This window comes from Centroberyx gerrardi, chromosome 14 (assembly GCF_048128805.1).
Source record: "Centroberyx gerrardi isolate f3 chromosome 14, fCenGer3.hap1.cur.20231027, whole genome shotgun sequence".
NCBI classification, from domain to species: Eukaryota; Metazoa; Chordata; class Actinopteri; order Beryciformes; family Berycidae; genus Centroberyx; species Centroberyx gerrardi.
In genome coordinates, this window is record NC_136010.1 from 21,328,285 (window position 1) to 21,355,554 (window position 27,270).

The 27,270-nt window shown below is 39.1% G+C and overlaps 2 protein-coding genes and 1 long non-coding RNA gene across 8 annotated transcripts; 2 read left to right on the forward strand and 1 right to left on the reverse strand.

Annotated features, from left to right (window-relative positions):
• Positions 1-2,840: 2,840 nt before the first annotated feature.
• LOC144542338 (uncharacterized) lies at positions 2,841-4,359 on the forward strand. Its single transcript, XR_013507193.1, has 3 exons — positions 2,841-2,896; positions 3,270-3,387; positions 4,152-4,359. It is a non-coding gene; the product is annotated as an uncharacterized LOC144542338 (long non-coding RNA).
• Positions 4,360-8,674: 4,315 nt separating this feature from the next.
• Positions 8,675-10,320, reverse strand: LOC144542318 (prefoldin subunit 4-like). Its single transcript, XM_078288320.1, is given in 4 exon segments — positions 8,675-9,170; positions 9,309-9,449; positions 9,817-9,924; positions 10,279-10,320. Coding segments are annotated over 4 exon segments (408 nt in total). The 5' UTR covers positions 10,306-10,320; the 3' UTR covers positions 8,675-9,038.
• A 2,163-nt stretch (positions 10,321-12,483) lies between these two features.
• Positions 12,484-26,941, forward strand: bcas1 (brain enriched myelin associated protein 1). Of its 6 annotated transcripts, none has more exons than XM_078288545.1 (16): positions 12,484-12,581; positions 12,774-12,830; positions 13,125-13,206; positions 14,111-14,430; positions 19,102-19,281; positions 20,303-20,362; positions 20,927-20,968; positions 21,412-21,627; positions 21,762-21,842; positions 22,416-22,454; positions 22,785-22,850; positions 23,218-23,259; positions 23,786-23,824; positions 24,145-24,267; positions 24,882-25,100; positions 25,839-26,941. In XM_078288545.1, the coding sequence occupies exons 2-16, from the start codon at positions 12,792-12,794 to the stop codon at positions 25,917-25,919; spliced, it is 1,629 nt and encodes a 542-aa protein (XP_078144671.1). In that variant the 5' UTR covers positions 12,484-12,581; positions 12,774-12,791; the 3' UTR covers positions 25,920-26,941. The 6 variants fall into 6 exon arrangements, with proteins under 6 accessions (XP_078144671.1, XP_078144672.1, XP_078144673.1 ...); XM_078288546.1 differs by having other exon boundaries at positions 22,809-22,850; XM_078288547.1 differs by lacking the exon at positions 23,786-23,824.
• Positions 26,942-27,270: the final 329 nt, after the last annotated feature.

Genomic DNA, 27,270 nt, shown 5'->3' on the forward strand with positions numbered 1-27,270 from the left:
TGATCCAAATGTATGTGGTCCACAGCGCACCCCTGAAAGTTACGATTCTGCTGTTGGTGATCTACCAGCTGAAGACAGTCAACACAGCAAAGGCATAAAGGTAAACTCTGTTTTCAATGCTCTGAAATCTTTTCATGTTTGCCAGCCTAGTCTCCCACCTTGTTTAGGCCATGACATATTTGAGGGTGTCTTATCCTATGATGTTGCACTGTACTTGAAGTATTTCATTAAGAAAAAGAAATGGCTTACATATTCACTTTTGAACCGGCGCATCAAGCAGTTCAAGTACAAAGGATCTGATGCTCTCACAAAGCCATGTGCTGTCAACTCTGAGTTGTCCAAGCTTTCGGGTCAAGCCATTCAGAACTGGAATTTGTTAAGGTTGCTGCCTGTATTAATTGGTGACAAAGTGCAAAATCCAGAAGATGATGTGTGGCAGTTAACTCTCCAGCTTAAAGATATTGTTGATCTGATTTGTGCGCAAAAGATTTCGTTGTCACAGGTAGCCTATCTTGACATTATAATCCAAGAATATTTGGAATCAAGAAAGTGTTTATTTCCTGAGAGTACACTAAAACCAAAACACCATTTCTTGAGGCACTATCCAGCACTAATTTTGAAATTTGGCCCCTTGATCAGAGTATGGACGATGCGTTTTGAAAGTAAACACAGCTACTTCAAGAGATGTGCCAGGCATTTGAAAAACTTTAAAAACATCTGCCTAACTTTATCCGAAAGACATCAGATGTTTCAGGCATATCTTTCAGCTGGACCAGGATGCAGTCAGCTTCTGCAAGTCAAAGACAGTTGTACTTTTTACCCAAACCTTTACAGTGACGCAATTAAACATGCAGTGAGAGAGTTTGGCTTTTCAGAAAACAATACTAGTGTTTCCACAGACATACAGTATAAAGGTACATCATATAAAAAAGGGCATTTCCTTGTGTCAAAAAATGATGAGTCCATGGAGTTTGGAGAACTTCTCATTATTTTAATTCAAAATGATGCAGCTGTGTATTTTGTGATGGATATACATAAAGCTGACTATCATTCTGAATACCATCTGTACTCAGTGACAAAACAGAGCACAAGGTTGCAATGTCTTAACATTAACGACTTGGCAGATTTTTATCCGTTACCATCATACATTGTTGACGGGCACCAAGTCATTCCGCTGAAACACAGTGTTGTCAAAATAAACATGATCTTGGCCACTGTGGTAGAGAAACCATACTAAAAATGCACATGTATGCTTAGTAAAAATGATAAAAAATACTATTTGAAAAATATGAAAGTGACAGCAGTTTTTCCTTCTAGATGTACAGAAATAAAAAGTGTAAATCCTCACTCACATTATATACTCAAAGTAGAGGTTCCTCTTATCTGTATATACTGTATGTACAGTGTTACTTGACTAAATGTCTAATTACTTTTGTCTTCTTTCATTTGTAATCTTGAAAACTGGTGTCATTCTTCCTTGATTCCAGAAATGACCGATTTGGAGCAAACATTTCTACGCACCACCATCACTGAGATCTTGCCTGACGTTCCAGAGATGACGAAAGATATTCTAGAAGAGACCTTACAGTCCCTTGGGGTGGAGACATATGATGATTTATTGAGGAAGCCGATTTGCTGTCAGCGTTGAGGCCAATTCAAGCCCGAAAAGTCCTTGCTGCTTGGAAGCTGACATGTAAGTCAAGTATTGCAGTACAGGATGCAACCAGTGTCCAAAGTAGCCAGCATAAAAGATCAATCGGAAATATAAAAACATTCACATTGTGTTCCTGATATCTCTTTTTGTGTGTGTGTGTGTGTGTGTGTTTTTGCAGGCCAGACTCCTGAAACCAGCAGCTCATCTGTTGGTGTCTCGCCAGGACCTCCGCATCCTTGCAGTCTCTTTCACCCAGAAGTTCATCCTCAACCTCTTCCAACAGCTGCCAAAGCCCTGATAGAGACTGGGTGGATACCTTTATGATACCGTGGGAGAAGTTCCCAGAGGAACTGATGCAGTCATTGGAGAGAGGAAAACGACCAAGTCCACAAATGGAGATGGTCCGGATTGTGGTTTGTGAGATGATGCGAAAAAGTTCTTGCATAAGTAAAAGGATCTCTACTGAAGTTGCCAAAAAGATAGTGGCAAAATCTCCAAAATCTCTGCAAGACATAATAGAGGGAGACGTGATTGGGCCAGGGTATCACTCTGTAGTCAAGCAATTACAAAATAAGATAGAGAATGTGAAGCGATCCACGACCCCAAAAATAAGAAAACGAAAGCATCGCACTGATGAGTCTGACACAGACGAAGTCCCTCCAGAACAGAGAGCAGCAATCCAGGACACTTATGGGTGCATTTATTGGGATTTAAAATTCCTGCCCCTTGGAGAGACCCCAGAGAGCCAGCAGGAGAAGACAGAAAAACTGAAGATGATGTCTCAGCAAACTGATGCAAATCCAGAGGAGGTCAAACTTCTAATGAAGTCGACTTTCTACACACAGCGTAAACAAGTCAACCAGGGGAAAAATATAAAATACCTCCTGGAAGAGTGGCCGTTTTGGTTTGACGAACTTGGCATGGCAGTCCACTTCAAGGAACTCACTGGAATTGGGCTTAAAGAAACTTTCACACGGAATGTGGATCAGAAGGGGAACGGCTCCTGAACTACATGAATACTGTTTGTGTGTACAAGAACAAAAAGTTCCTACAGGCTGTAACAAAGTTTAAAGTAATGAGGGGAGAGCTGAGTGGTTGCTCTGAAGACGTCAAAGAGATGGTGCTGCTTCTGCTATCCTACTTTGATGAGAAGGAAGACGCGATGTTCTGTGGAGGACACATGCCTGGCAGGGGAAGTACAGATGGACCAAGTTCACTTGACTCCCACCATTGTTGTGTGTGGTAAGTTAAAAAAAAATATATTTCTTGGTCTTTCTTCTCTCTTTTGTATTTCTCTATTCTTTCTTCCTTTTCTTTCTCTCTTTTCTGTCTATTTGGACACAAATTAATGTTGCACAATATTTTTTGTTACTGTAAGCTCTTAAGGTTAGTCAAAGTGGCCTTAAAAGGCCTTACATTTCTCTCCCCTAAACCTGCGCATACACTGATTTCTGTATTGATGGTAAGCAATTTAACTGACCTTGAAAATTTAAAAACAAATATGCTCAAATTGTTTTGTGAAATGTTTCAGGAAGACAAGTCTTGTTTTAATTTTGTTTGAATTGTGTTTTTGTTGGTTTTTTTTCTTTTTTGGACGATCCTGCTATTCTTCAAGACGGTTCATGCTGAGTGTGGATCGAAACATTGTACACGACAACATCCCCTCCTTCGTTTCTGCCCTGTGCATGATGTTTGGGAGCTATTATTGCTTCAACATCCATTACCCATCAGAGGTGTGTCTTTTTGGATTGGCTTTATCCAACATTTTCACTCTCTCTCTCTCTCTCTCTCTCTCTCTCTCTCTCTCTCTCTCTCTCTCTCTCTCTCTCTCTCTCTCTCTCTCTCTCTCTCTCCTCCCTCTCTCTCTCTCTCCCTCTCTCCTCCCCCTCTCTATCCTCCCTTTCTCTCCTCTCTCTCCTCTCCTCTCCCTCTCTCCTCTCTCTCTCTGCCTTTCTCTCTCCTCTCTCTCCCCTCTCTCCTCCCTCCCTCTGTCTCTCTCCTCTCTCCCCTCTCTCTCCTCCCTCCCTCTCTCTCTTCTCTCTCCTCCCTCTCTCTCCTCCCTCCCTCTCTTGCCTCTCTCTCTCCTCCCCTCTCTCTCTCCTCCTCCCTCTCTCTCTCCTCCCTCTCTCTCTCCTCTCTCTTCTCTCTCTCTCTGCTCTCTCTCCTCCCTCTCTCTCTCTTTCCTCTCTCTCTCTCTTCTGTTTTGAGGACTTTTATTATTAAGCTTATTAATATGCTTGAACTGTTTTCTGATTGGTTAATGGTTTGAATGGAAAAGTTTGAATTGTTAAGTTAAGAAAGTTAAGTTTTGTTTTCCAAAGTAGGACTCATTTGACTTTAAAAATGGTGCAAGAACGCTGTTTTACCTTTTTACTATTATAAGTGGTTTTAAAATAAGAGCTTGAATAAAAAAATGATCATTGATGTGAAATGTTTTGTTGTTAATGAAGCTATTTTATTATTAATACAGTCATCTGTTTTTCTTCTATTTCCCAAGGTGTTTTTTCTCCATCAACCCAGAGAAGGGAACTAAAGTGGAGAAGAAAAACACATCCCATCTTCACGTGAACCCCAGAGTCCATACCTTGATTCAGGAACTTTCGGATCACGAGTGGCATGATGTCTGAATATGGACTAAACTCAGTAAGATTTATGGCATGTGATGATGTGCCCCACTCACAGTTTGAAGGTTTGTTTCAGCTTATTATCTGCTCAGTTCTTTAAGCTTAAGAAGCAAGTAAAAGTTTCAGACGAAATTGTTACAGAGTTTGTATGCAATTGTTACTGAGTTTTATTGCTCTTGTATTTCCTCATTTGCATGCCTGTACCTCAATTTGAAGAGCTTGTTTGAAGATATTGGTACATTTGTTCTATTTATTCTAATAAGGAAATGCAGTAATCCTTAAAGGGTGTTAAAAATTCTTACATTTATTCATAAAAAATATGCCCTCTCTTTCTCTATTTTTCTACTAAACTGCACTGCTATAAGAAGGCAGTCTGAAATCGTCTAAGATAGAAGTGTTCAATCTGCCTGTAATGTATAGAAACAGTTTCTATTTTTCACTGAGCAATAATCCGAGGCAATGAAAAATACTTTTAGACAGTTTTACAGTTTATATTTGAGATTGAGTCATAGAACAGGATTTTATGCCTTTAAACAATGTTTGTTTGGTATTTTTCAGTGAAATTGAATGGGATTAAATGTACAATAAGCTATTCTAATGTTTGTAAAGTACATATTATGAATATGTATGTTGAGAAATGACAGATGTTGTTGTTCACTGCTTTGAGGTTAATAAATTCTTGGAAAGGCAAGTTATTATTGGAATTGTTTTAATTTTTCAGTACAGTAACTTAAGGTATATCTAGCTTTGCTTTTCAATTTTTAGATGCTTAATCTGTGTACACTGAGTTACATTTTTCACATTTCTGCTAAAAGTCAAACATCTATAAGAAGGCAGTGCAGTTTAAATGAAATCGTCTAAGATAGAAGTGTTCAATCTGCCTGTAATGTATAGAAACAGTTTCTATTTTTCACAGGCGATGAAAAATACTTTTAGACAGTTTTACAGTTTATATTTGGGATTGATATTAGATAGGAGTCAGAACAGGATTTTATGCCTTTAAATTGTAATGAATACATTTTACAGAAAATTCAATTGCAGTATTTAGATGTTGCTTTCACTGTAAAACTCTTGTCATTAACACTGCAAAATACACTACATTATAAACAACTTTTGAGTAAAATTTGCAGAAAAATTCAGTAAAATGACAGTCTTATAATGAGGCTTTTACAGTTAAACAATGTTGTTTGTTTGGTATTTTTCAGTGAAATTGAATGGGATTCAATGTACAATAAGCGACAACTGCATGTCAGTCTTACTGAAAGAATTAGTTTAATAGCAGCGTGGTCATGCTAATTCAGCAGAAAAGGGCTGTTGGATTTACAGGTTTAAAATGTAAATTTTTGGTAAATTACAACAGTTTTAAACTGTAAAATTTACAGGTTCTGTAAAGTTGTTTACATTTTTACTGTATTTTTTACAAAATTATTCTGGCAACCACAGCTGCCAGTTTTTCCCAACGGGATACTTTTTAAAGTGCAGGGTTTAACAAGCTGTGCATAAAGACAAGCCTGTGTGGGTGGAGCTCCTCTTAATCATAGCTATGAATGTTCAGCAGGAAACCCATGGGGAAGAGGAACTTGTTAATTGAGATCTTGATCCTCCAGAGGTGTTGGCTATAACTTCAAACTCTCCATTTATTTTTCTGATATTTTATTAGCTCAAGCAGGCCACACTTGAGGGCACAATTTAATGAGGTTTGTGCATTGTTTGTATTTGTGGGAGCCACCAACCATACAGTGTGTGTATATATGTGTATATATGTGTGTATATATATATATATATGTATATATATATATATATATATATACATATAGAATTATCTGGGAAATGGAACACACTCATTTGGATAACACAATTTGCATGCCCGAGATTTCACCTGAATTCATTGCTCTTTTGATCTTAAAAAATAGTCTTTCAAGCGCACATAGGCTTCATTCTGACTGACCCGCTGACTAGCAGCAGCAGGAGCAGCAATTATCCTGACAAAGCATACACATCTGTGTATGTATGAATATCTTGCTAAGAATTGGAAGCCTTGATGGATTTACCTAGTCTTTTGTGTTGTCCTGATGCAGTCTTTTTCCTCCCTGTATATCTCATGCTCAAGTTTACCATGACAGATGCCTTTGATCTACCAACTCTTCTATTCAGTTGCTTGTCTATCAAATCACCCCCTTTGTGAACTTCACCTCAGTTGTTAACAGTGGAGATTTGGTCAGTTGGATCAATAATCAGTCACAATGAGAACTGTGCGGGAAAACCTTCAGGAAATGCTAATGTTATACTACACTGCTGATTGGTTTAGGCTATTAAAGAGACTTTGTTTTAGGTCAAACCTGGGTCAAATAATATGTGCGAGTAATTATTAGCATTTGTTTTAATCTGTTAACATCACCGGATGGGTGAGCCTGCCACAGGGCAATGTAATGAGTGTAAGAATGATTTGACAAACTATTTGAAAGTCAAATCAGTATACTGTTATATGATTGACAATTTACCTTAAAGTGCCTTAATTGTGTGTTGAGGTTAAAACAAATGCTGCGTTAGTAGTTATTTGACCCAGGTCTGTTTTAGGTCTGGCTGCAAAATGACTTCCCTTTTCATTCCAGCGCACCAACCAGAACTCGGCATATAGCTGAACCTTCAGATCACTTTGCTGTATCCATTCTGTAGGCGACTTCTTATAAGACAGCTTTACTTATTCTGCTGGGAGACTAGTCGTGACTGCTGATCTATTTCAAACTCATCGGATATTGCGGTCACGCCTCTCACTTTCCATTCTGGCTCGCCATAAAAAGTCTCAGTGGACACTTAATGCCTTTCAAAACACTACATTAGATCTGTAAATCTGCAGGATATTCAGAGAACATGAAATGGATATTCAGTTGAAGTGTTCCTGACCTTCGCTAGCACCTCAACGAGCCACAGCTCTGTGCGCAGGGCAGCAGGGCAAGGACAATATACTTGATGAAAATGACAAAGAGCTAGGAAAGCACGGCTTGAATCTAACATCATTTCTTATTTCTAAACATTACCATGCAATTGTCATCACATCTGAAAAAAAAATCCCTTTTCAAATGTGTGCTGCATTTCATACTTTCTATTACAAATCAGAAAAAGATTATAATCTTCATGCTAAACTACATAACTCAAGTCGTTAACTGACCAAAAAGAAATTGGTAAATACTGTATGCCCTAATATTGTCTAAAATGCCTGAACATAATGAGAAATAGCTATGTCATAAAGATTTATCTATATTGTTCATTGTCAACAATGTCTTATTGACTTTTAAGATTCTCAACTGTTTTCTGTGAACAAATCATCAGTTCTCTAATAGTGCGATGGCTTCAGAAAGTATTCAACCCCCTTGACCTTTTCTGCATTTTGTGGCATTGCAGACTAAACACAAAATAGATTAAATAGTGATCATTTAACAATCTACACAAAATACTCCAAAAAAAGGTAAGAACATGTTTTTAGAAATCTTTGCAAATTTATTGAAAATGTATTGAGTCAAAACTTTGTAGAAGCCCCTTTGGCAGCAATTGCAGCTACAGGTCTTCTTTGATACGTCTCTATCAGCTGGGCACATTCGGATTTGGGGATTTTCTCCCATTCTAACGTGCAGATTTGCCCCATCACGCTTCACAGTAAGAGATGGTGTTAGATGGGTGATAAGCTGTGCTAGCTCTTTGTGTTAACAGCTGAAAAGTTAAATTTTCGTTTAGGGAGACCACAGAATCTTTTGCCTCACGCTTTCAGAGTCTCTCACTGCCTTTTTACCAACTCTACTCGTGCCATAATAGGTCTTTTTATAAAGCGCAGCACTGACTGTTGTCCTTCCGGCAGGATCTCCCATTGCAGCCAATAAACTCTGCAGGTCTGTCAGAATGGTCCTTGGTCAGCTCACTGATCAAGCTCCTTCTTGCCCAGTTGCTCAGTTTGGTCAGACTCTAGGAAGAATCTGAGTAGTTCCATTTTTTTCCAGAGAAAAAAAGATGGAGCTTTTGTGAACTCCCAACACTTTAGAAGCTGTTTTATACCCTCACCCAGATCTATGCCTCCTTATAATTCGGACTCTGAATTCTGCAGACAGTTCCTTGGACTTCATGGTTGAGTTTCTGATCTTACATGCGTTTATACGGATATATGCGCTTCATTCTAAATCATGTCCAATCAAATGAATTGGCCACAGATGGACTCCAATCAATTTGTAGACACATGAAGGACACTGAAAATAATTTGGATGCACCTTAACTCAATTTGTCGCTGCAGAGATATAAGAGTGTCACTGCAAAGGGGTTGAATACTTATTACAAAATCAGTTCTTGACAAATGAAACTGGCTCTTGTCGAGAACGGTTTAGAATGCCAAATTTGCTCTTGATGTAGGTCGAAAGAATACACAACTTTTTCCAGTGAATTTATTTTACTTGAGTTAGATTAGCCTTAGATAAAACACATGAACATTAAATAAGTGACCAATTAAAATAGATTAGAAATCGTGTGCATTTATTCAATCTCCAAACCATTACCTTTGTTGTCCTTCTGCATTTTTGTGCCAAAACCAAGATGAAAACACGTACATCATCTGCGCAAACAAACATAAATGAAAACATAAGCCAGATGCTGCGAATCTAATCCATTCATGCAGAGCCCTACTGATGTTTTTGCTTTGGCAAGCTTCCTGTGAATCTGATGTGAGAGCTGCATGAAAAGGTCCATGTTGAGACAGCTGTCAATGTCCATTTCACCTCTCAGCTTTCATCTGCCTCCAGGTTGATGTTGTTGCCAAACTTGGCATAGAGCTGGACCTTCAGATCACCCAACACTTGCTGGATTGCTGACACTCGTTCTTCAAGGTCCTTGACCTCCTGCTCCAGCGCTTCCTGTACGATAAAGAACATGGAGTTAGAGGATAGAAATCTCAAACAAAAGCTGTATGTTTTTCTAACGACCCATTTCCTGAGAGTCTTAAGACTATGAAGAGATCTCTAGATAACTGAGAAACTCTATGCAGCAGGCACCTTGGCAGCTTCCAGCATCTCTTGTGTCTCTTCCTGGGTGTGGCTGATAAAGACGTCACCAATTTAATAACTGATCAACAGAGAGTCGTCGTCGAACATCATGAGGTCATCACTGGCATCCTGCAGGTTCTGCAGGGATTTCTGAATAAAGACATTAGCAGATTGTTACAGTGTTTCAGTTCTATCAGCAATCAATACCACACTAAATGTCATCAGTATTATCCCAACAGTGCTTGGGTAGTATGACTGAAACTAGGTGATGTCGTTCTAGAGCTGATCATTCAAACTTCCCAAAATGATAAACAATACAGTCAGATTACATAATAGAAAATGTATAATCATAAGTGTATTTAGACAGAACAGATTTTATTTTTTCTCCAAACGTTTACAGACTTTGTGTGCAATTCCCAAACTTTTCAAGGTTTGACAATGGTCATATTCATTGTTGTCTTGTTTATATGACAGAAACACCCGAGTTAAGTCACACAACACAAGTCACAGCTCTTACTTTCTTTGCTTCTATTTCATCTTTAAGTTCTGTCATTCGACTTGTGTTCCTCGCGAATTTATTGATCTTCTGCTGGTCCTCGAAAGTGACATTAACATCTTCAACTGCCTGCAAGTGGGAGAGAAGGGAAATCTATTATTAGCCAAGCCCAGCTAGGCAGATCTGCCTGTTCATTTCATGCAGGTGATATTAGCATAGCTATCCAGATAGCTTGACTGCTGGCCTTGTCAACACTTACTGTCACCATCACACCTTTCACAAGCTTGGCAATCATCATCATTATCATCCTCATCCTCATCCTCATCATCATCATGAAAAGGCTGGCAGGCTAACTCAGGACTAGCGTGTCAGCTATCTAAGCTAGCTAAGCCCGTCCGCTTTTTTGGTGTATGTTTGCAGACGAACCAGCAACGAAAGCCTTTGAATACAACATTAAATATTATTCATTCAATTTAAACTTACTACAGTCGTTTTCATGGTGGCTGCCATCTTCGCTTCCTCGACTTGAGAGGCAGGGTGCTCCAACTGACCAGTCTAGCTGTTACTGCCACCTAGCGGAATGGACAACCCAGAGTACAAGTGTGAAGAAATAAAAACACTTCATTTTGTCAGTTTTGTCCAATTAAAAGCATATATTGGCTGATGTTTCATCGTTCAATTACGTTTAAAATAAAACAGTTAATATTATATATATAATTAATTGAAAGAAATATGGCATTCAACTATAGGCCCTTATCAGAAATCCACACACACACTAGACTAAGAAGTGTGATCAATTTCAAGATCAGTGAGAATTCAGCTAATTCAGTGTATGATTTACCCTCAGAAATATGCCTACTTTTTATTTTTTTATTTTTTATTTTTATACAATATCTCAAACTCGTGATTAGATTAACCGGAACTCTTCCTCTGTAAACATTCCTACAGCAAACAGAACTGCGCCCAAGTTCAAATATTTACTGAATGCATCTATAAAGCTAGAGAGATTATTTAGATTTTCATGCTGAAGGTGCATAGGAATACAATGCAATCCACTGAAACAAAGACAGTAAATCTGCAACTAGGCTGTACGCTACTCTATAGCCTACCAAACATGTGGGAAATCTTGTGGTTTTGACCTGAGTTGAAATATGTCTTGATATGCCATTTGTTCAAACTAAACTTGGAATAAAATCAGTAGCCTAATCAGCTTTAGCCTTTGTAATGTTCATACTATTAGCAGAAGTAGTAGGTTGTTATGCATTGGCACATCACTAGTTCTCACCCTAACAGTGTAAACTATTGAAAAGAGGTTTCTGGAACTGAAACGTTCTCTTGGCTGTGTCCAGTCCCACCATGCCTTGCATGAAGTCAAAAGTGCACAGTACAACCAGGGGAATCCAACTCCCACCTCAGTATGCAGCCTATAGGCTACAATGGGACATTGTGTTCATGGATTCCAAGCTTTGTCATAACAAATACAGTGAATAGGCTACTGCACAGTGCTTATGTTCATATGTGAAAATGGAATGGATCAACAATCAACATTTCTTATTTTCTTTTTTTTCTTTTTTTTTTTTTACATATCCTTCTTTTGCATTTATCCATGGTAAACTACACACATACCTTGTGGTTAGGTTAATTTGCATTAAGTGGCTTTGGTATCTTTAGGGATGATTAAGCAAAGTAGCCTATGCAGTGTTAGGGAAATTGTGTGCATTGTTATTGTTAATGTCATCCACAGCTAGCATAATCTTGGCACAACATTTACTCACAAAAACAATGAGAAAAACAGAAAGAGGAGGAAGATGAAAGGAAATCACATTGATGTTCTACAATCAGTTGGACTTTGATCTGTGAAAGCCTCTCTGATATGTGTTTGACAAATCGCATTGACAAATCCTCTGATGAAGGCCAAAGACATTTGAACGTGATGTGGAAGTCTCTGAGGACAAGTGATTTCATTAAAGAGTTCTCTGTCTGTCTTGATTAATTGTGATAATAGATACTGTTGCCCTTTAGCCAAACAACTTTTTTCATCAAATAAATGAAAGATTAAAGGATAAATAAATTAAGCATTAAAGCAATACAGTGGATATTTCAGGGCATGTATATGTCAAATGAGTTATCATTCAACAGTCTAATTTATTAGCAAACTTAAAAAAAAAATATATATATCATAAATGATAAATGAGAATAAATGAGATGATCATAAATGCTTAAAGTTTCTCTTCAAAATGAAAAAGTGGGGCCTGGTTCATATCATAATATAACAATAGTTGTACAGATGCATCTATTCATTTTTCAGCAGTTTGGATAAGTGCCAGACCAAGCAAATAACCAAGTGGCTCACCTGAGCCATGAATATCCTTCACATGCATCCTGTTTCTTCCCAGCCACATTCGTCAACAAAACGGAAGGCCTACTGTGTCGCCTTATCACATTCTGCTTGATTAGGCTGTAGCCTAATGTCATCATGATCTCATGGGGTTATTTTCAGAGAATTCACTGTGAGATTACCAAGAGTGAATCACAGGTGCTTTTACTAAGAGTGCCGTTACTCTTCTTGGGTTGATGGTGGGCTCGTCATTGTAGGAAAGCCAATTGATTACTTAAAAACAGTCCCACCCATTTTTAAGCACACACAAAGTACTGCTGACTACGGTATATATACACAGTCGGGCAGGTAGCTGGGCAAGTCCATCTCTTTGACAGACACGGAGTCACTTGCCACATTTTTCCTTCAGGAGGGGATATAGCTTGTTCATTTACAGAGGAGACACAAGGTAAGATATTACACTTTGAATGCTGTTGAAGTTTAGACAATGACAAAACATAAATGGGAACGTTTGTACAAGCTATTTTATCAGCTAATCACTCAAAAAGGAGTGGGCCATTATTGATATTTTTGTTTTCCCATGCAAAATGTATCATTAACAAAATGGACCTTGCTAATTGCTTCTATTTTACTTCTGTAGGTCTCGACTGGGACAAATATGGGGAACGAGCATTCCAAAAACAATGAGATAACAATGGTAAAATTATATATTTTTTAACTAACTTGAAAATGTAAACTTGTGATATTATAGCATTGCAGTATAATTGTTTTAGTGCCTCAAAACCAGTTGCTGTTGAGATACACAGGGGAAAGTAGATTAGCTGAGGTCTTGAACCAAACGTTTGAGCCTGGAAGCTAATCAGAATTGCTGGATGCCATGAATGTCAGTTGACAGTCAAGAGCAGTGCTTCTCTTGCAATTTAACCCCTTGTTAAAGATGTCTTGTGAACTGTAGATCTGGCATAGACTAACATTTCTGTGTTTTTCATAGAATGGGAAAAACCTTGAGAAGCATGAAAATGGCGTGAATGGCCATTCTGTAAACATCACATCCAATGGCTTGGAGATTGATGGTGAGTGTCTAGGTTTCAGTATTTTTTTCTTTTTATAGAGATAAATGACAGTAAGACATAAGGACGTAACAGAAATACAAGAAAACATACAGATAAAATGGTTCCTTCAGTGCTACTGATAATATATACATTGTTATAACTTTTGAAAATCTCTGATGATAACAGAAGATGATTCTTTGCTATTCCTTCTAGTTATAGACCAAACAGTCATTAAGCTCGAAGTTTGGACTTAATTTCACTCTCCTTTATTTTAATTCAATGTCTGTTTTGTTTTCACATATATGAGAATTCATGTTATGCATGGACAGACACAATGAATTGATATTTTCATCACCAAATGAAGGGATTACTCTGAGCTGGACTCTGATAATGCTTTGTAAACACAGTAGACTCCCAGCTGTATTGGGTATCGAGTCTTACAATGTAAACTATAGGCGTAGCCTCAGACATGGACAAGGTGTAGCTATTTGATCTGTCATGGTGTAGTTTTTCTCACCGCATTAACAATTATGTTGTAGGATTCCCACTGGTACTTGAGTTTGCCTAAGAGTTAATATTGATCTTTGACTGTTAAAGCTAATATCACTCTTTCCAGAACTGACTAGCCCATGTTTACCTCATGGAGCCTCATGGAGTCATAAGTAGTATGATGGCATAACATTCAAGGCTGTAAAAACTGCATGGATTTCTCTCTATTGCAGTGGTATCAGTTGGGAACTGTTCTGGTAAAGCAGAGAATGCATTAATATCACATAAATTATTGATAAATAAGATTAATCAATGCAACAGAGACTTCATATAGAAATGATCTAAATTAATTATATTCCACTGTCTGATCCTAGAGAGAACATGACCCAAGGCTACTGATAATATAATAACAATGTTTTTGTTTTTTTATTTGCAGTTACCAGTGAGACAGCTGTCCAGCAAAATGGCAAGCCTGTGTCATTAAACTCTTACACAGACTCAGTTGAGCCTGATTTTGTGATAGTCGAACCGGATTGCCAAAATGATGAAGATCAAGTTATTTCTGAAAGCCCTGACCCCACCACTGAAAAGGAAGAGGTCAAGGAAACTAAAGAGGAAAAAGTAAAAGTTAATCTTTTTGGAAAAATATTCAAAACGAAAAAAGAATCTCCAACCAGTGAGGAGAGTGTTCAAGAAAATGAGAGCTCAAATGAAGATCAAATGGATGTAAGTCCTCCTGCCACTGATCCACAGCCTGTAAGTACAATTCTCTTGTTCATTTTTATGTTTTCCTCTAATCTCTTTTCAACAGTCTTAATTGCTTCAAATCATTCACATTGTATTAGATTCACTTCAAATTGTTGACTCTATCAGTGCTTTGATCATTCCCATTATAAAATATTGCAAACAAAGATAATCAAATCATTTGTGTAATTATGAAACAGTTGAATTAAATTAGATTCATCATTGTGACTAAGCACATGGTTATGTATCCCAGAAACAAAAACCCAAACTGCATTTTATTTAAACAAGAATGTTGATTTTCATGATGAAGGAGTCAAGTTCAAGTGGAGAAGAAGAAGATACCACCATGGACATCATCAAGCAACCAGAGGAATCTGAACCTCCACATCACCAAGCTGAAATGGCGACACAGACGGACGAAAAAATGGAAGTTGATATTTCAACGCAAACTGAAAGTGAGTGCAAGGATGATGATGATGCAACCACCAACAATGAGACCCCAGGGACTGTAACAGAAGCGCTAGCCCTTATGGAGACAGCAAACGCTGAAGAACATTCAGAGAAGGAATCTGCTGCTATTATTGCTGATGAACCTGTTGAAGAGATTGCAAATGAGGTGGTCACGGACAGCCAGCCAACTGAGGTCATCTTTGGTGAAGTGGTCACCAGGGAGAACAATGAGATGTGTGAGAATGTGGTGTACAGGGCAGAGTGGGTGGAAATCACTGAAGAGATTGTAGACAGCCTCATCAACGGTGTGGAAGAGAGCATTACCACCCCCGAGGAAGCTGAACCAGAAATCACTACAGGACCAGAATCTACCCCAAAAGAATCCATTATAGAAGATGAAATAATTACAGAAGAGGAAAATAAGGTTGTGGAAGATGTGGCAGTGGAGGAATCTTCCAGCCTTCCTGAAGAAATTACAATCCTTGAAGTGGGGGCAGATGGTGGTGTTGAGGCAGTTCTCGAATCCACTGACAATGCAGCTGTAAACATGTCACTAGACCCAAGAGCTGATGAAGTAATTACTGAAGACAATGATGAAGTAACTGCAGTGGATATGTCAGTTGATGTGGTGCTGATTGAAACCGCTGAACCTGAACCTAATCCTATCACTCCTGAGGCTGAGGTGGGAGATAGTGTCAACTCCCTAGAGGAAGAGCTAGTCACTATGGTGATGGAAGCAGTTTCTGAGGTTGTTTCTGAGGAGCCAGAACTCACACCTGCCACTCAAGAGGTGCCTGCTGAAGAAATTTCAGTCACTCCTGATGAGTTAGAAATTCCAATTAAGACGGAATCTACCCATGAAGAGGTCACCATTGATGATGCTGTTACAGAGGAGAACATGGAAGATATTGAAGATGTGCCAGTAACAAGTGACCAAGAAGTCACTGTGGATGAGCCCTCTGGTGATTGTACTAACCCTTCTGAAGAAGAGCCTATCACTGAAGTGGTGATTGAGGCTCCTTCTGAAGAACTTGAGCCTGCCACCACAGAGGAAACTCCTGAAGATAGTTTTAGTCCTCCTGATGGGCAAGAAATGCAAGTTGAGGAGGAGAACGTTGAGGTTGCTGAAAAAGTGATAGCTGATGAGGGACCAGAAGCAGCCAACGAGCCTGCTGAGGCGTGTGCTGAAGGTGAAGGTGTCCCTGAAGAAGAAATGACAAATGAGGTGATGCTAGAGGCAGTAATTGAGGCCCTCTCTCAAGAATTTGAACCCAACCCTGTCACACCTGAGGAGCCTGCTGAAGATAATGCTAGCCCCCTGGAAGAAGAGGCAGTCACTGCAACATTTCTTGTGCCGCTTTCTGGAGAACATGAATGTAGCCTTACACTTCCAGAGGAGCCTGCAGAAGAGAGTGTTATCCCACCCCAAGATGAGACAATTGCTGAAGAGATGATGGAGGCAGTTATTCAGGCTCTGTCAGATGATTTTGATGCAGTGCCAGAAAGTATTGATGAAGATCCCAGTATCAAAGAAGCACTTGCCGGCGCAGAAGTCACAGAGGTTAGCACTCCTGAGGAACCTGCTGAAGAAGTAATCCCTAACAAAGAAGTAGAACCAGAGGAGAACACTGAAGTATCTGAAGATGCTTTGGCACAAAGTGAAACCACTGAAACAGATGAACAAATCCCTGTTATCTCCGAGGAACCTGTAGAAGAGAATGCCAGCTCTTTTAAAGAAGAATCAACCACTGACTTGTTGGAGAGTATAATAGAATCAGTTGTTGAAGCCATTTCAGAGAAGCTTGTAATTAATGGAATAGTCACTGAAAACATAGTTGAGGCATCTGAAGATGTGCCAGCAGATGTGTCACTGGTGGAAGCCATAGAGGAACCTGAAGCCAGCCTTTCAGTTCCTGAGGAACCAATGGAGGAGAACATTAGCCCTGCTGAAGTACTGTTGGATGATGCATCTGTGGTTGGTGTGGAAGTCATGGAAACCATTGACCCAACTGAGCCCAGCCCTGTTACTTCTGAAGAGCTTGTGGAAGAGAGCATTAGCCTTCCTGAAGAAGAACCAAAACCTGAAGTGGCACAGGCAAATGAAGATGAAGTCACGGAAGAGATAACATATGAAACTGATGTTTCTGGAGATGTTGCAGCTGCAGTAGAGGAGGAGAACATTGAAGAATCCACTGCTACCACTCCAGATGAGCCTGTGGAGGAGAGTGTCAACCCTCCTGAAGAAGAGTCAACGTTTGGAGAGGTGGCAGAGTGCATTGATACAGTTACTGAGGCCGTTTTCGAGGGTAATACAGAGGTACCTGAAAATATGGAGGAGGAAGCTATTGATGAGGCTGTCTTGGAAGAGAAAAATGATGATGCATGTGAAGATGTGTCACCAGATGAGGGATCTGACTCGTGTGCCATCACTGCTGACCAGTCTATGGAAGGGGATGTTACTGAAGCAGAAGAAAATAAGGTGACCCTTGAAGTGCTGATGGAGTGTGGTGTTGAAGAAATTGTCATTACAGAGGATGTTGCAGCTGCAGTAGAGCAAGAGATCATCAAAGAATTCACTGCTACCACTCCAGATGAGCCTGTGGAAGAGAGTGTCAACCCTCCTGAAGAAGAGTCAACGTTTGGAGAGGTGGCAGAGTGCATTGATACAGTTACTGAGGCCGTTTTAGAGGGTAATACAGAGGTACCTGAAAATATGGAGGAGGAAGCTATTGATGAGGCTGTCTTGGAAGAGAAAAATGATGATGCATGTGAAGATGTGTCACCAGATGAGGGATCTGACTCGTGTGCCATCACTGCTGACCAGTCTATGGAAGGGGATGCTACTGAAGCAGAAGAAAATAAGGTGACCCTTGAAGTGCTGATGGAGTGTGGTGTTGAAGAAATTGTCATTACAGAGGATGTTGCAGCTGCAGTAGAGCAAGAGATCATCAAAGGTGGATTCTTTGATGATGCTACCGCTCCAGATGAGCCTGTGGAAGAGAGTGTCAATGGTCCTGAAGAAGAGTCAAGGTTTGGAGGGGTGGCAGAGTGTGTTGAGACAGAGTCTGTTGATACAGATACTGAGGCCATCAGCGCAGAGAGAAAGACAGAACAGAGTGTTAACCCAACAGATTCCAGTTTGGACTTGTGCAGTACTAAAATAACTGTAAGCACCTCACTCACATTTAGAGACGAAGCATCATATGTGGAATGTGTTGAACCTGAGGAACTGAGCAATACTCCCATTGCTGCAGCTGAGGATGAGCAGGAGAAAATGGCAGCTTTACTCATTAGGTTGCAGTCAGCATGTACAACAGTTGTTGAAGAATCAGCATATAGTATTGTCAGTATTGAGATGTCTTCACTGGAATACTGCATTATTGTTACAATTAATGTGGCTCTAAAGGAAGCAAAGCAGTAAAATGTTGAAGGGATTGTCCAGACATTGTTTTTGAAAAACGCTCATCTATCTCTTTAGGGTGTCATGTGTTTTATTGTATGAAGTGGTAATTGTGCATTGTAAAATTATTCCTGTTCTTTTAATGCCTTTAAATGCCTGTTTGTACATATCATCAACACAAAGATCACATTGTAAAGAACTGTAACATTTTTCAATAAAAATGAAAACACTGAGTTCATCTTGAAAATGTGAGGTTTCGACTTTTTTGTTCATTGTTATTATTGTAATGTTATTTTAGCATCCAGTTAATGGCATCCTGGTGGTCAATGGTGAGTGATAAATGAATGTTTTTTCAGAAAAAAATTGAAAACATAATCAATGACTTAGTATGAAGTTAAAATGGGAAAATAAATTATCTCTTCAACTGTTAATTGGATGTTTTATTTTGAAAAATTCCAAAAATGGGATTGTCACGTCCAGGCCAAAACGATCAAAGCACATTACTGCATTGAAGCCAAATCTGAAAAGAATCACTATAAAATAAGATCAGGTTTGACCAATATTAAAGATACTCACCATCCGACACAGCAAGGTATTTGATTTTCCTGACATTTCTCAGAGCATAACTGTCGGACATTGTTGAATATCAATGAGTGTGGGGGGGGACACAGACATTAATAAAAGGGTGATTGTTGACAATGCCCCGAGTAGGCAGAGGCATGGTTGGAATTGTGCTCCCATCTCAATGCTGCGATTAACACACTCACTGCTTGCATATCAGCTCCACTGCTCCAACATATTCTCAAAGGCTAATTCTTTGTGGCGGCGTATAGGAGACAGCTGACATAAAGCAAGATTCAGAATCATTTAAGGAGCCAGCAAGTGTGACTCTAGACCCTAGTCCAGAGGAAGGAAAAACTGAGGAAACTGACAAAGAAAACAATCAACCTGTGGAAAGCCAAGAGGACAGTCACACAGAAGAGAATCCAGTTATGAACTTCTTCAAAACACTAGTAAGTGAAACATTTCAAGTAAATGAAATTGCTGAACTGTGGCTAACTTGCACTTGGTATGTATCATTCCTTCTGTAGTGGAATTAGACTGATTGCTGCTTGACAAACTTGAAAATTTTGAGTTTTAGTGCCATAAAATGAATACAGCCTTGTTATTTCAAAATATTTTTGAAGGCAAACCATTAAATTGCTCAAACGTAAACTGCTAAATGAAATTTATGTATGATCTAATTCATGGGTAATCTTGGGTTATCTGTCTTATTCTTCTGATAAACTGGAGGTCAAATATGATAGGAATCCAATAGTGAAGGTACTGTCTTTAAATCGGATGGTTTGTCAGTGATTCTCCTTATTCTATGTGAAGGTATGTGTAAAGGGAGCTTAAGGACAGTAGAAGCATCCATAAAAAATCTGTGCGATGGTGACAGTGCCTGATGGAAAGGCTACAACAAGGAGCTATTGTGTTTTCCTCTTCATCATGCCTTCCTTTGGATTCATGCCTCTTTAAAGAGTTACCATTGCCCCAGCCCCATGCTAATCAAGTCTTTGAACATGCGGGAATGTGGTGGCCTATTGTTCAACCCATAGTGTGAGCTCACAAGGGAGGCCTGTGCGATTGGAAGTTTAGATTTGTGAAGATAGAGCGAGGGCAGGCCTACGCCATCTCCGGAGCACAATGGCTGTCACAATGACAGCGCATGTACTGTATGTGCTCTGTCAGGGACCCCAGTGTGCACTCTGTGGGCCTCAGTTAGCTTCTCATAAAGGCCTATGTCTGCATTACTGAAAGGCGTCTGTTTTATCAAAATCATTATTTTGTTGTTCCTATTACATCAACCATATCCATTCACGCTGAATGTCTTATATTGCAGCTTCACTGGTTATGCAATAACACAATGCTCAACAATGCTTACATATTTAACATTCAAAGGTTAGGCATTTTAGTTTATTTTCCTATTATTTTGTCAAGCACCACAAAATTAAGTGAAGACACTTTCCTTTTCCTTCCCTTGTTACGCAGGTGACTCCCACTAAAACACCCAAAAAGGAAACAGCTACTCCTGATGCTACAAAAGATCAGGTGAACACCTGTTCATGAAACATCATAGTACATATAAAACATGTTAAATGCCTAATCCTTCATACCAATACCACTATGTGTTGGTCTGGAAAGGTTTTGATATTCTAATAATATTTACTGTATCTGACATATTTCTATTTTCAAAACTGCATCAAATGGTGTAATAGTCTGTGTCTGACAGGCTTGCATACTTACAGTAGCGTGCCTCAGTCAGACGGCATCTTGAAAACTCTGCTACTGATTGGAAAAGTCTGTGAGAAGAGAATTCAGTCATTTTAGGAGTTGAATGTACATAACACAAGGCTTATTGGTGACTGGAGACAGTTTCAGCAGGTTGCTGTAACTGGCATCCATTTTCTGCTCATGGCCTGAAAAGTATACTGCAAGCCAAAGGATTTTATTTAAATTTGATTTCAAAAGGGCCACTAGATTCTCCCAAGAATTTAGAGGAAAGGTGCACAAGCTCTTGGTAGATCTGGGATGGTTATTTGCTCTAATTTTAACTTTCACCCTAACGGCTTCCTTTATTTATTTTTTTATTTATTTATTTTTGTTACCAAATAGTCCCAGAAGGAGACCCAACCAGCAGCAACTACTACTACTACTGTGAGCACATTGCCTATTACAGTATTTAATTTGCATACCATGATAGAGCTTGCCATTATGAGTAGTACTATAAAGGCATATATTTTTTATACAGGGTTGGGGTCAATTCACTTCCAATTCAGTACAAAATGTAAACAGAAACTGCACTTCATTTGTTAACGGTAAATCCTCCATTCCAAATGATTTCTTAATAAGTTCTAAGTTTCACCTCCTCATTCCAAAGCTTTCCAGAAGTTGAATTTTGAAGAAAAATGATTTCCTGAATTGAACTGAAAGTGAATTAATCACTGCCCTGCTTTTATAACAACATAACATACTTCATCTAAAATGGTCATTAAGTTATCATCAAACTGATTGATTGTTCTGATGATGATTGAGTGGACAGTTTCTTATGGTTTTTACTCCATTTATTCTTTTCTACACCGGCCCTCTCTCCTGAATAGGTTGCACAAGTATCTGATCCACCTGCAGCACCCAAAGGAATGTCGATCCCACCACCCCCTCCTCCAGAGCCACCAAAAATGGAAATCAAAGGGGAGCCAGCTGCCAAAGCTGTAAAACCCACACCAAAAGAAGAACCAAAAGCTGCTGCAAAGGAGCCTGAGGCCTCAAAGGGAAAATCAGCCAAAGACACGCTGAGCAAACTCTTCCGTTCAAAGGTAAATAAACACCTAGAATTGATGGTAGCAAGATAAAAATCACTATCTTACGGGATGGTATTTAGATTTTAAGTGAATACATTCTCCACAATGTGTCAGATTATAACACAGTGTGCAACACATGTGAATTTGAGGTACTGCTAGGTGTCAAGGCATCCAAAGCCCAGGGTGCCTCAACAAGTGGAGCCAATGCCCCGGCCAAGACTGCAGCAGTGGTACAGTAGAAAACCATATTATATATCTTAATTTAACTGACCATGGCTCATCCTCTCATTAATTTCATCTAACTGTATAAAAAATGTATCTGTAAGCTGGAGGTGGCAGAAACTGCACAAATTGCTGTTTGTAAAATTGCTTCCTACAGCAGTTCTACATTAGGTAATATTTACCCCGTTTAAGTGCTATGAGGGGATTGTAGATGCATTTGTAGTACTATGTGACTAAATATAAATGTCACTCCTCTGTTAGACATGCATCAACACTGCAACTTTTTATTGAGAAAAAGCTCAAATTGGAAGCATCATGTAGCATTGTTTCTACCACATTCCACATTTAAATGAACACACATAAATACATCACATCCCAACATTAAAAATCACAAACATTAGCGATTCATTTACTCTATCCCATCATATGAGTCACTGTTCTATATGTTCTTCACAGTGCCATGATAACAAATTAAGTATCTCATAAATTACAGCATTTCATGTGTTACATTTTTGAGGTTTTCAGGACATTTGCTTTCTACCTCATTGGCTCAGAATAAGAATTCCTCCACTCTCCCACAGACAATCGAGGAAGCAGCACAGCCAGTTGTAGAAGTCCAGGTAAATTAACGGAGTATGCTCAATCTTGGAGCATTTCATCTTTTTCAGGGAATGTTTCATTGATCTTCTGATGTGAAGGCCAGTCGGCCTGTACAGAACCTCACATGTTCCCCAGAAAACCTCTCAGTAGGACATTTTTTCTCTATAGGTCTTATTTTCACCTGATCCATCATCTGAGTAAACACAAACAATATCACTTTCCCAGCATCACAACTATCACTCATTAAATCATATCTGTTGCAGAATGTATTCCAAATTACCATCATAACACACATGCTATGTAATGAATTACAGCATTTAACATATGCAGCTTCATTTGCATCTGTTCAGAATAAAAACAGTTTTGCTCTGCAGGAGGCAGCGGAGGAGGTGCCACAGCCCGTTGTAGAAGTCCAGGTAAATTAACGGAAAGTGCTCAATCTTGGGGTTTTCATCTTTTTCAGGGAGTGTTTGCTTAACCTTCTGATGTAAAGGCCAATCAGCCAGTACAGAACTTGAAAATTAACTCGGCAAATCCTCTCAGTGGGACATTTTTTCCTCTATAGGTCACACTTCCAACAGATTCATCATCTGAGTCAACACAAACCGCATGACAAATTCCTAACATCACAAAAAAACTTAATCAACTCATTACATCACATCACACAACATCACATCAATTATACAATGTATTCCAAATGACTGTAATAACCGATATGTTGTGAATTGTAGCATTTTCATGTGTTCTGCTTCATTTGCATTTCAAAATAATCTTGCTCTCCAGGAGACAGTGGAGGAGGCGCCGCAGCCCGTAGTGGAAGTCCAGGTAAATCAGCAGAGAACGCTAAGTCTTGGAGTGTTTCATCTTTGTCAGGGAGTGTTTGCTTGATCTTCTTCGCTCTACAGGCCCCTCTGACATGACGGCCATTTAACAAAGCATGTATTGTACTTCACAACAGTTACTCCTCAGTAAGATGTCTTTAAGGAGCATGACTTTTCTCTCCAGGTCTTATTGAGAAAACAAACATCTCAGGTTTACAGCGTTGTGTGATGCTGGTTAATCTCACCAATGCTTTTCTACTAAATTCACAGTCACAGTAAACACAAGAAATATCACATTCACAATCTCACAATCCCAGCTATTTTCAAATACGTTGATTAATTGATTGATTGATTGATTGTTTCATTCATTCTCATTCATTCATTCACTCACATTGCATGACACTGCATCGATTACTGTATTTTCTACAATTTCCATCATAACGGACAAATCAGCCCTTGATTTATTGCATTTCATGTGTTCCGCTTCATTTGGACTGATAAGAATACAAATGATTGTTCCTCTCCTACAGACAGTGGAGGAGGTGCCACAGCCAGTTGTAGAAGTTCAGGTAAATCAGAGGGGAACAATCTTGAAATCTCCCATTGAGATTGAAACATCCCCATCGTTTCTTATTAGGAAATAATCTTCTTCATTTTGCTGCTCTGCATGACGGAGTGGGGTTGTATTTATTCTCATTGGGATCTGTCCTTTGTCTCACAGCTTCTCCAGTCTACTCTGGTGCTGTTTTTTCCCCCTTTCACCTCTCCTTTCACTGACAGGTGGCAGGTCCTGCCCTCGCTCTATCAGCTTCACACTGGTCAGTTTGACTTGCCTTTCACTTGCAAATGGTTCATGCTATATATTTTCCTCTCTGTTTTTTTGATAAAGAAGGTGGATGCCTCAAAGACCAGCACTCTAGAGGCTGCTGCAAAGCCAGAGCCGCCGCCACCTGTTCAGGAAGAAAAGAAACCATCCTCAAAAACATCTTTGTTTTCTTTCTTCAAGCCTAAAGTAAGGACCTGTTCACTTAAGCCTTTGAAATGTGATCTCTGAATATCAATTGTAATTTTACAAAGGAATTCCGAAATAGAAAGTAACAGATTAACGTGGCAATGTGAATTTGAGGTACTGTTAAACCAAATGGCTACAAAAGTCCAGGCAGCCTCCACAAGTGGAGTTCGGCTCCTCAAGAGAACTACTGGAGTGGTAAATACAGAAAAATTACCCCGCGACCATAGATTCATTATTAACCAGAGTGATTTCATTGATCTCATCTGGTATTGTTACTTTTGTACATATTTTAAGATGTTTAAAACATGCTCCAAAACAGCTTTTTTTACTGAAGTATTTTGTCCACATCTGTTATTATCTGTTACATAATCATAACCTTAATGCTTTCTTGATCATCACTCATAATGTTGCAATCACTAAGAGAGTGACTCTTGATTATTTCCTAACAGCAGATATACATCTTAATGGCTCTTTAAATTTCTCATCTTATGCCATCTTAAAGTGTCCATTCAAACTTAATAAATGGAGCAAAAAAAAAGATGAGGTTATGTAATGATGCTGGCCCTGGATCCTCCGTCACTTGAGTTTTTGATCATGTACCACAACTCTCTCAGGCTGCTGAGCCCAAGAAAGAGACTCCGGCCCCACCTGCAGCAGCAGAAGCAGTCCAGACAGTGAAAGCCAAGGAGGAGCCTAAAGCTGCAGCCAAGTCAGCAGAAGCCCCTGTAGATAACAAATCAGTTTCAGGGGCATCCCAAAGTGGAGATGATGCAGCCAATGTCCCCAGGAAACTGGAGAAGAGGAACTCCATCCACTTGTTCTTTAAAAATCTGGTAGGCTGAACATCTCTCTTACTGAAAATACTCTCTTCTTGAAGTAAAAATAAAGTATATTTTCCAAGAAAACATATGTACACACCCCTCTAAATCCATTTGCATGATTATTTGATTTTCTGTAGTTGACTTCTATGGCCCTGTTGTTGTATTGCAATATGTTGTTTGCTTTCCTCTCCACTAGATGGCATCAGTAACTCATTAGTGCTCTATGAGGGCAGCCATGTAACCTAAAGGCGTACTTCACTGCAAAACAAAGCTGATTAATTTTGCACATAATCTTGCACATACCCCAAAACCTGTGAATAACTTTGCACAGATTCATTTGGTTTGAATTACTCATAGTTAATGAATTTGAAATTTGTCCTCCGAGTGATGTCATTCGGAGGACATTTATTCCATGCAATGTTCAAAACAGCTTAGTTTAATGAGATGATAAAAGTGAAAAAAAAAAAAAAAATAGCATGGCCCAAAGCCTCATGGAGAGAAACTATTGGGAAAATACAGTTATCACGTAAGCAAGTAAGCTGTTTCCTATACATAGCGCTGTGAATAAGGCATTTGAGGGACTCAGATCAAGCAAACACAACTAAACATCCAATGACTTAGATATGAGCTCAGATTTATTGTGGGTGAAATGACCCTTTAAGGAACAGAGAAGTACAACAAATGCCACATGAATATACTGCAAATAAATATCCATGTAAGAGACACTTAATTTCTCACTTTTAATTGCAGGGTCAGAAGCGTCACTCCACAGACGCCGGGGTCCAAACAGAGCCAGTGACTGTTGCTCCAGCAGCTGAGAAGGCCAAATGAACCCGAAAACAACACTGACAACACTCTCCTGTTTTCACCCCCCCACCTCATCCATTTCCCACTTCAACCCCCATGAACTTTGAATTACTTTAACTACAATTTTCTATTATCTGGTGGTTACACTATGGAAAGGAAGGTGATTGGAAGGATACAAGCAAGTGAGCAGTTTTAAGGAAGAGGAACAGTGTGCAGGTGGTTGACCGAATGGTGATTTGAAATAGTCAAAGGGCTACACGATCGTGAGGTTGTTGAGATATATATTTTTGGTCATATGAGTGTGAAACCTTTTCTATAGACCGCTGTTAAATGTGACCTCTCTGTGGCTATTCTTGCACTTAACATATCTTATGGTCTAATGCGATATATGAAGCTTTGCTTTTAGTTATGAATTTGTCCGAATGAAGCATTTAAAAACACATATAGGCTCATATAGGCTCTATATATTTTTTCAGTTCAAGCCAAGGAAAGTAATGCACTTGTGGCAATTCAGAGGTTAATGCGAAATTATATGGAAAAAGTACTTAAAAAAAATATGACACTGAAATTAATTCAGCAGCAAATAGATCTGTCCTGACACGTTGTGAGAAGTAATATTGATGATATAGAAAAGCGTGTTCATATATTAGACTGCACAGATTTTTTAACTTTATGTATACTATAGACTCAAGCATATACAGTACATATCATGTGGTTAACAGACATGCAGTGCTCATACTGGGGTAAATCACAATCTTTACAGTTCTATGGGGAATTGCAGGTATTCATGTTAGAGATAACAAATGCATCCGGCATGGCAAAATGGCGTTCTTGTGCAAATGTGTCCTTGTGGTACCTTTTGCAGCAGTCATAAATCACAGCTGATTAGCTTTTAATTTGATTGCACCACTTTGAGTCATGTCTTTTAATGAAAGTCGTTTGGTGTTAGTCATTTGTGTCTGCCATATGTGCAATTAACATCATGCTTTTGTTTGTGAGAAGTATATTTGTGTAATTCCAGCTATCTTAAAGACAATAAATATGTTCACTAGTCTGCTGTTCATCAGTGTAAACTGGTGTTGGGAAACTTTATATGGAAACCTACATGAATCACCAGGTGTTGCAATAGATGTGAAAAAGACGTGACTCAACAAGTTTGGCAAAAATGAAAAATGAAGTCCTGCACATTGTCTGAGGTGAGGTGCCAAGTTTTAAACATTGACATCCACATTGTTTTCACACTGGTTAGTAAATCACCTAAACTTAAACGCATTAAATCAAAGCAGCAAAAAAGGCGTCTTAGTTATACTTCAGGCAAAAGGTCTTGTAGTTTATGGAACAAGAAGTGGCAGCTCCCCACTGTAATATTTGCATG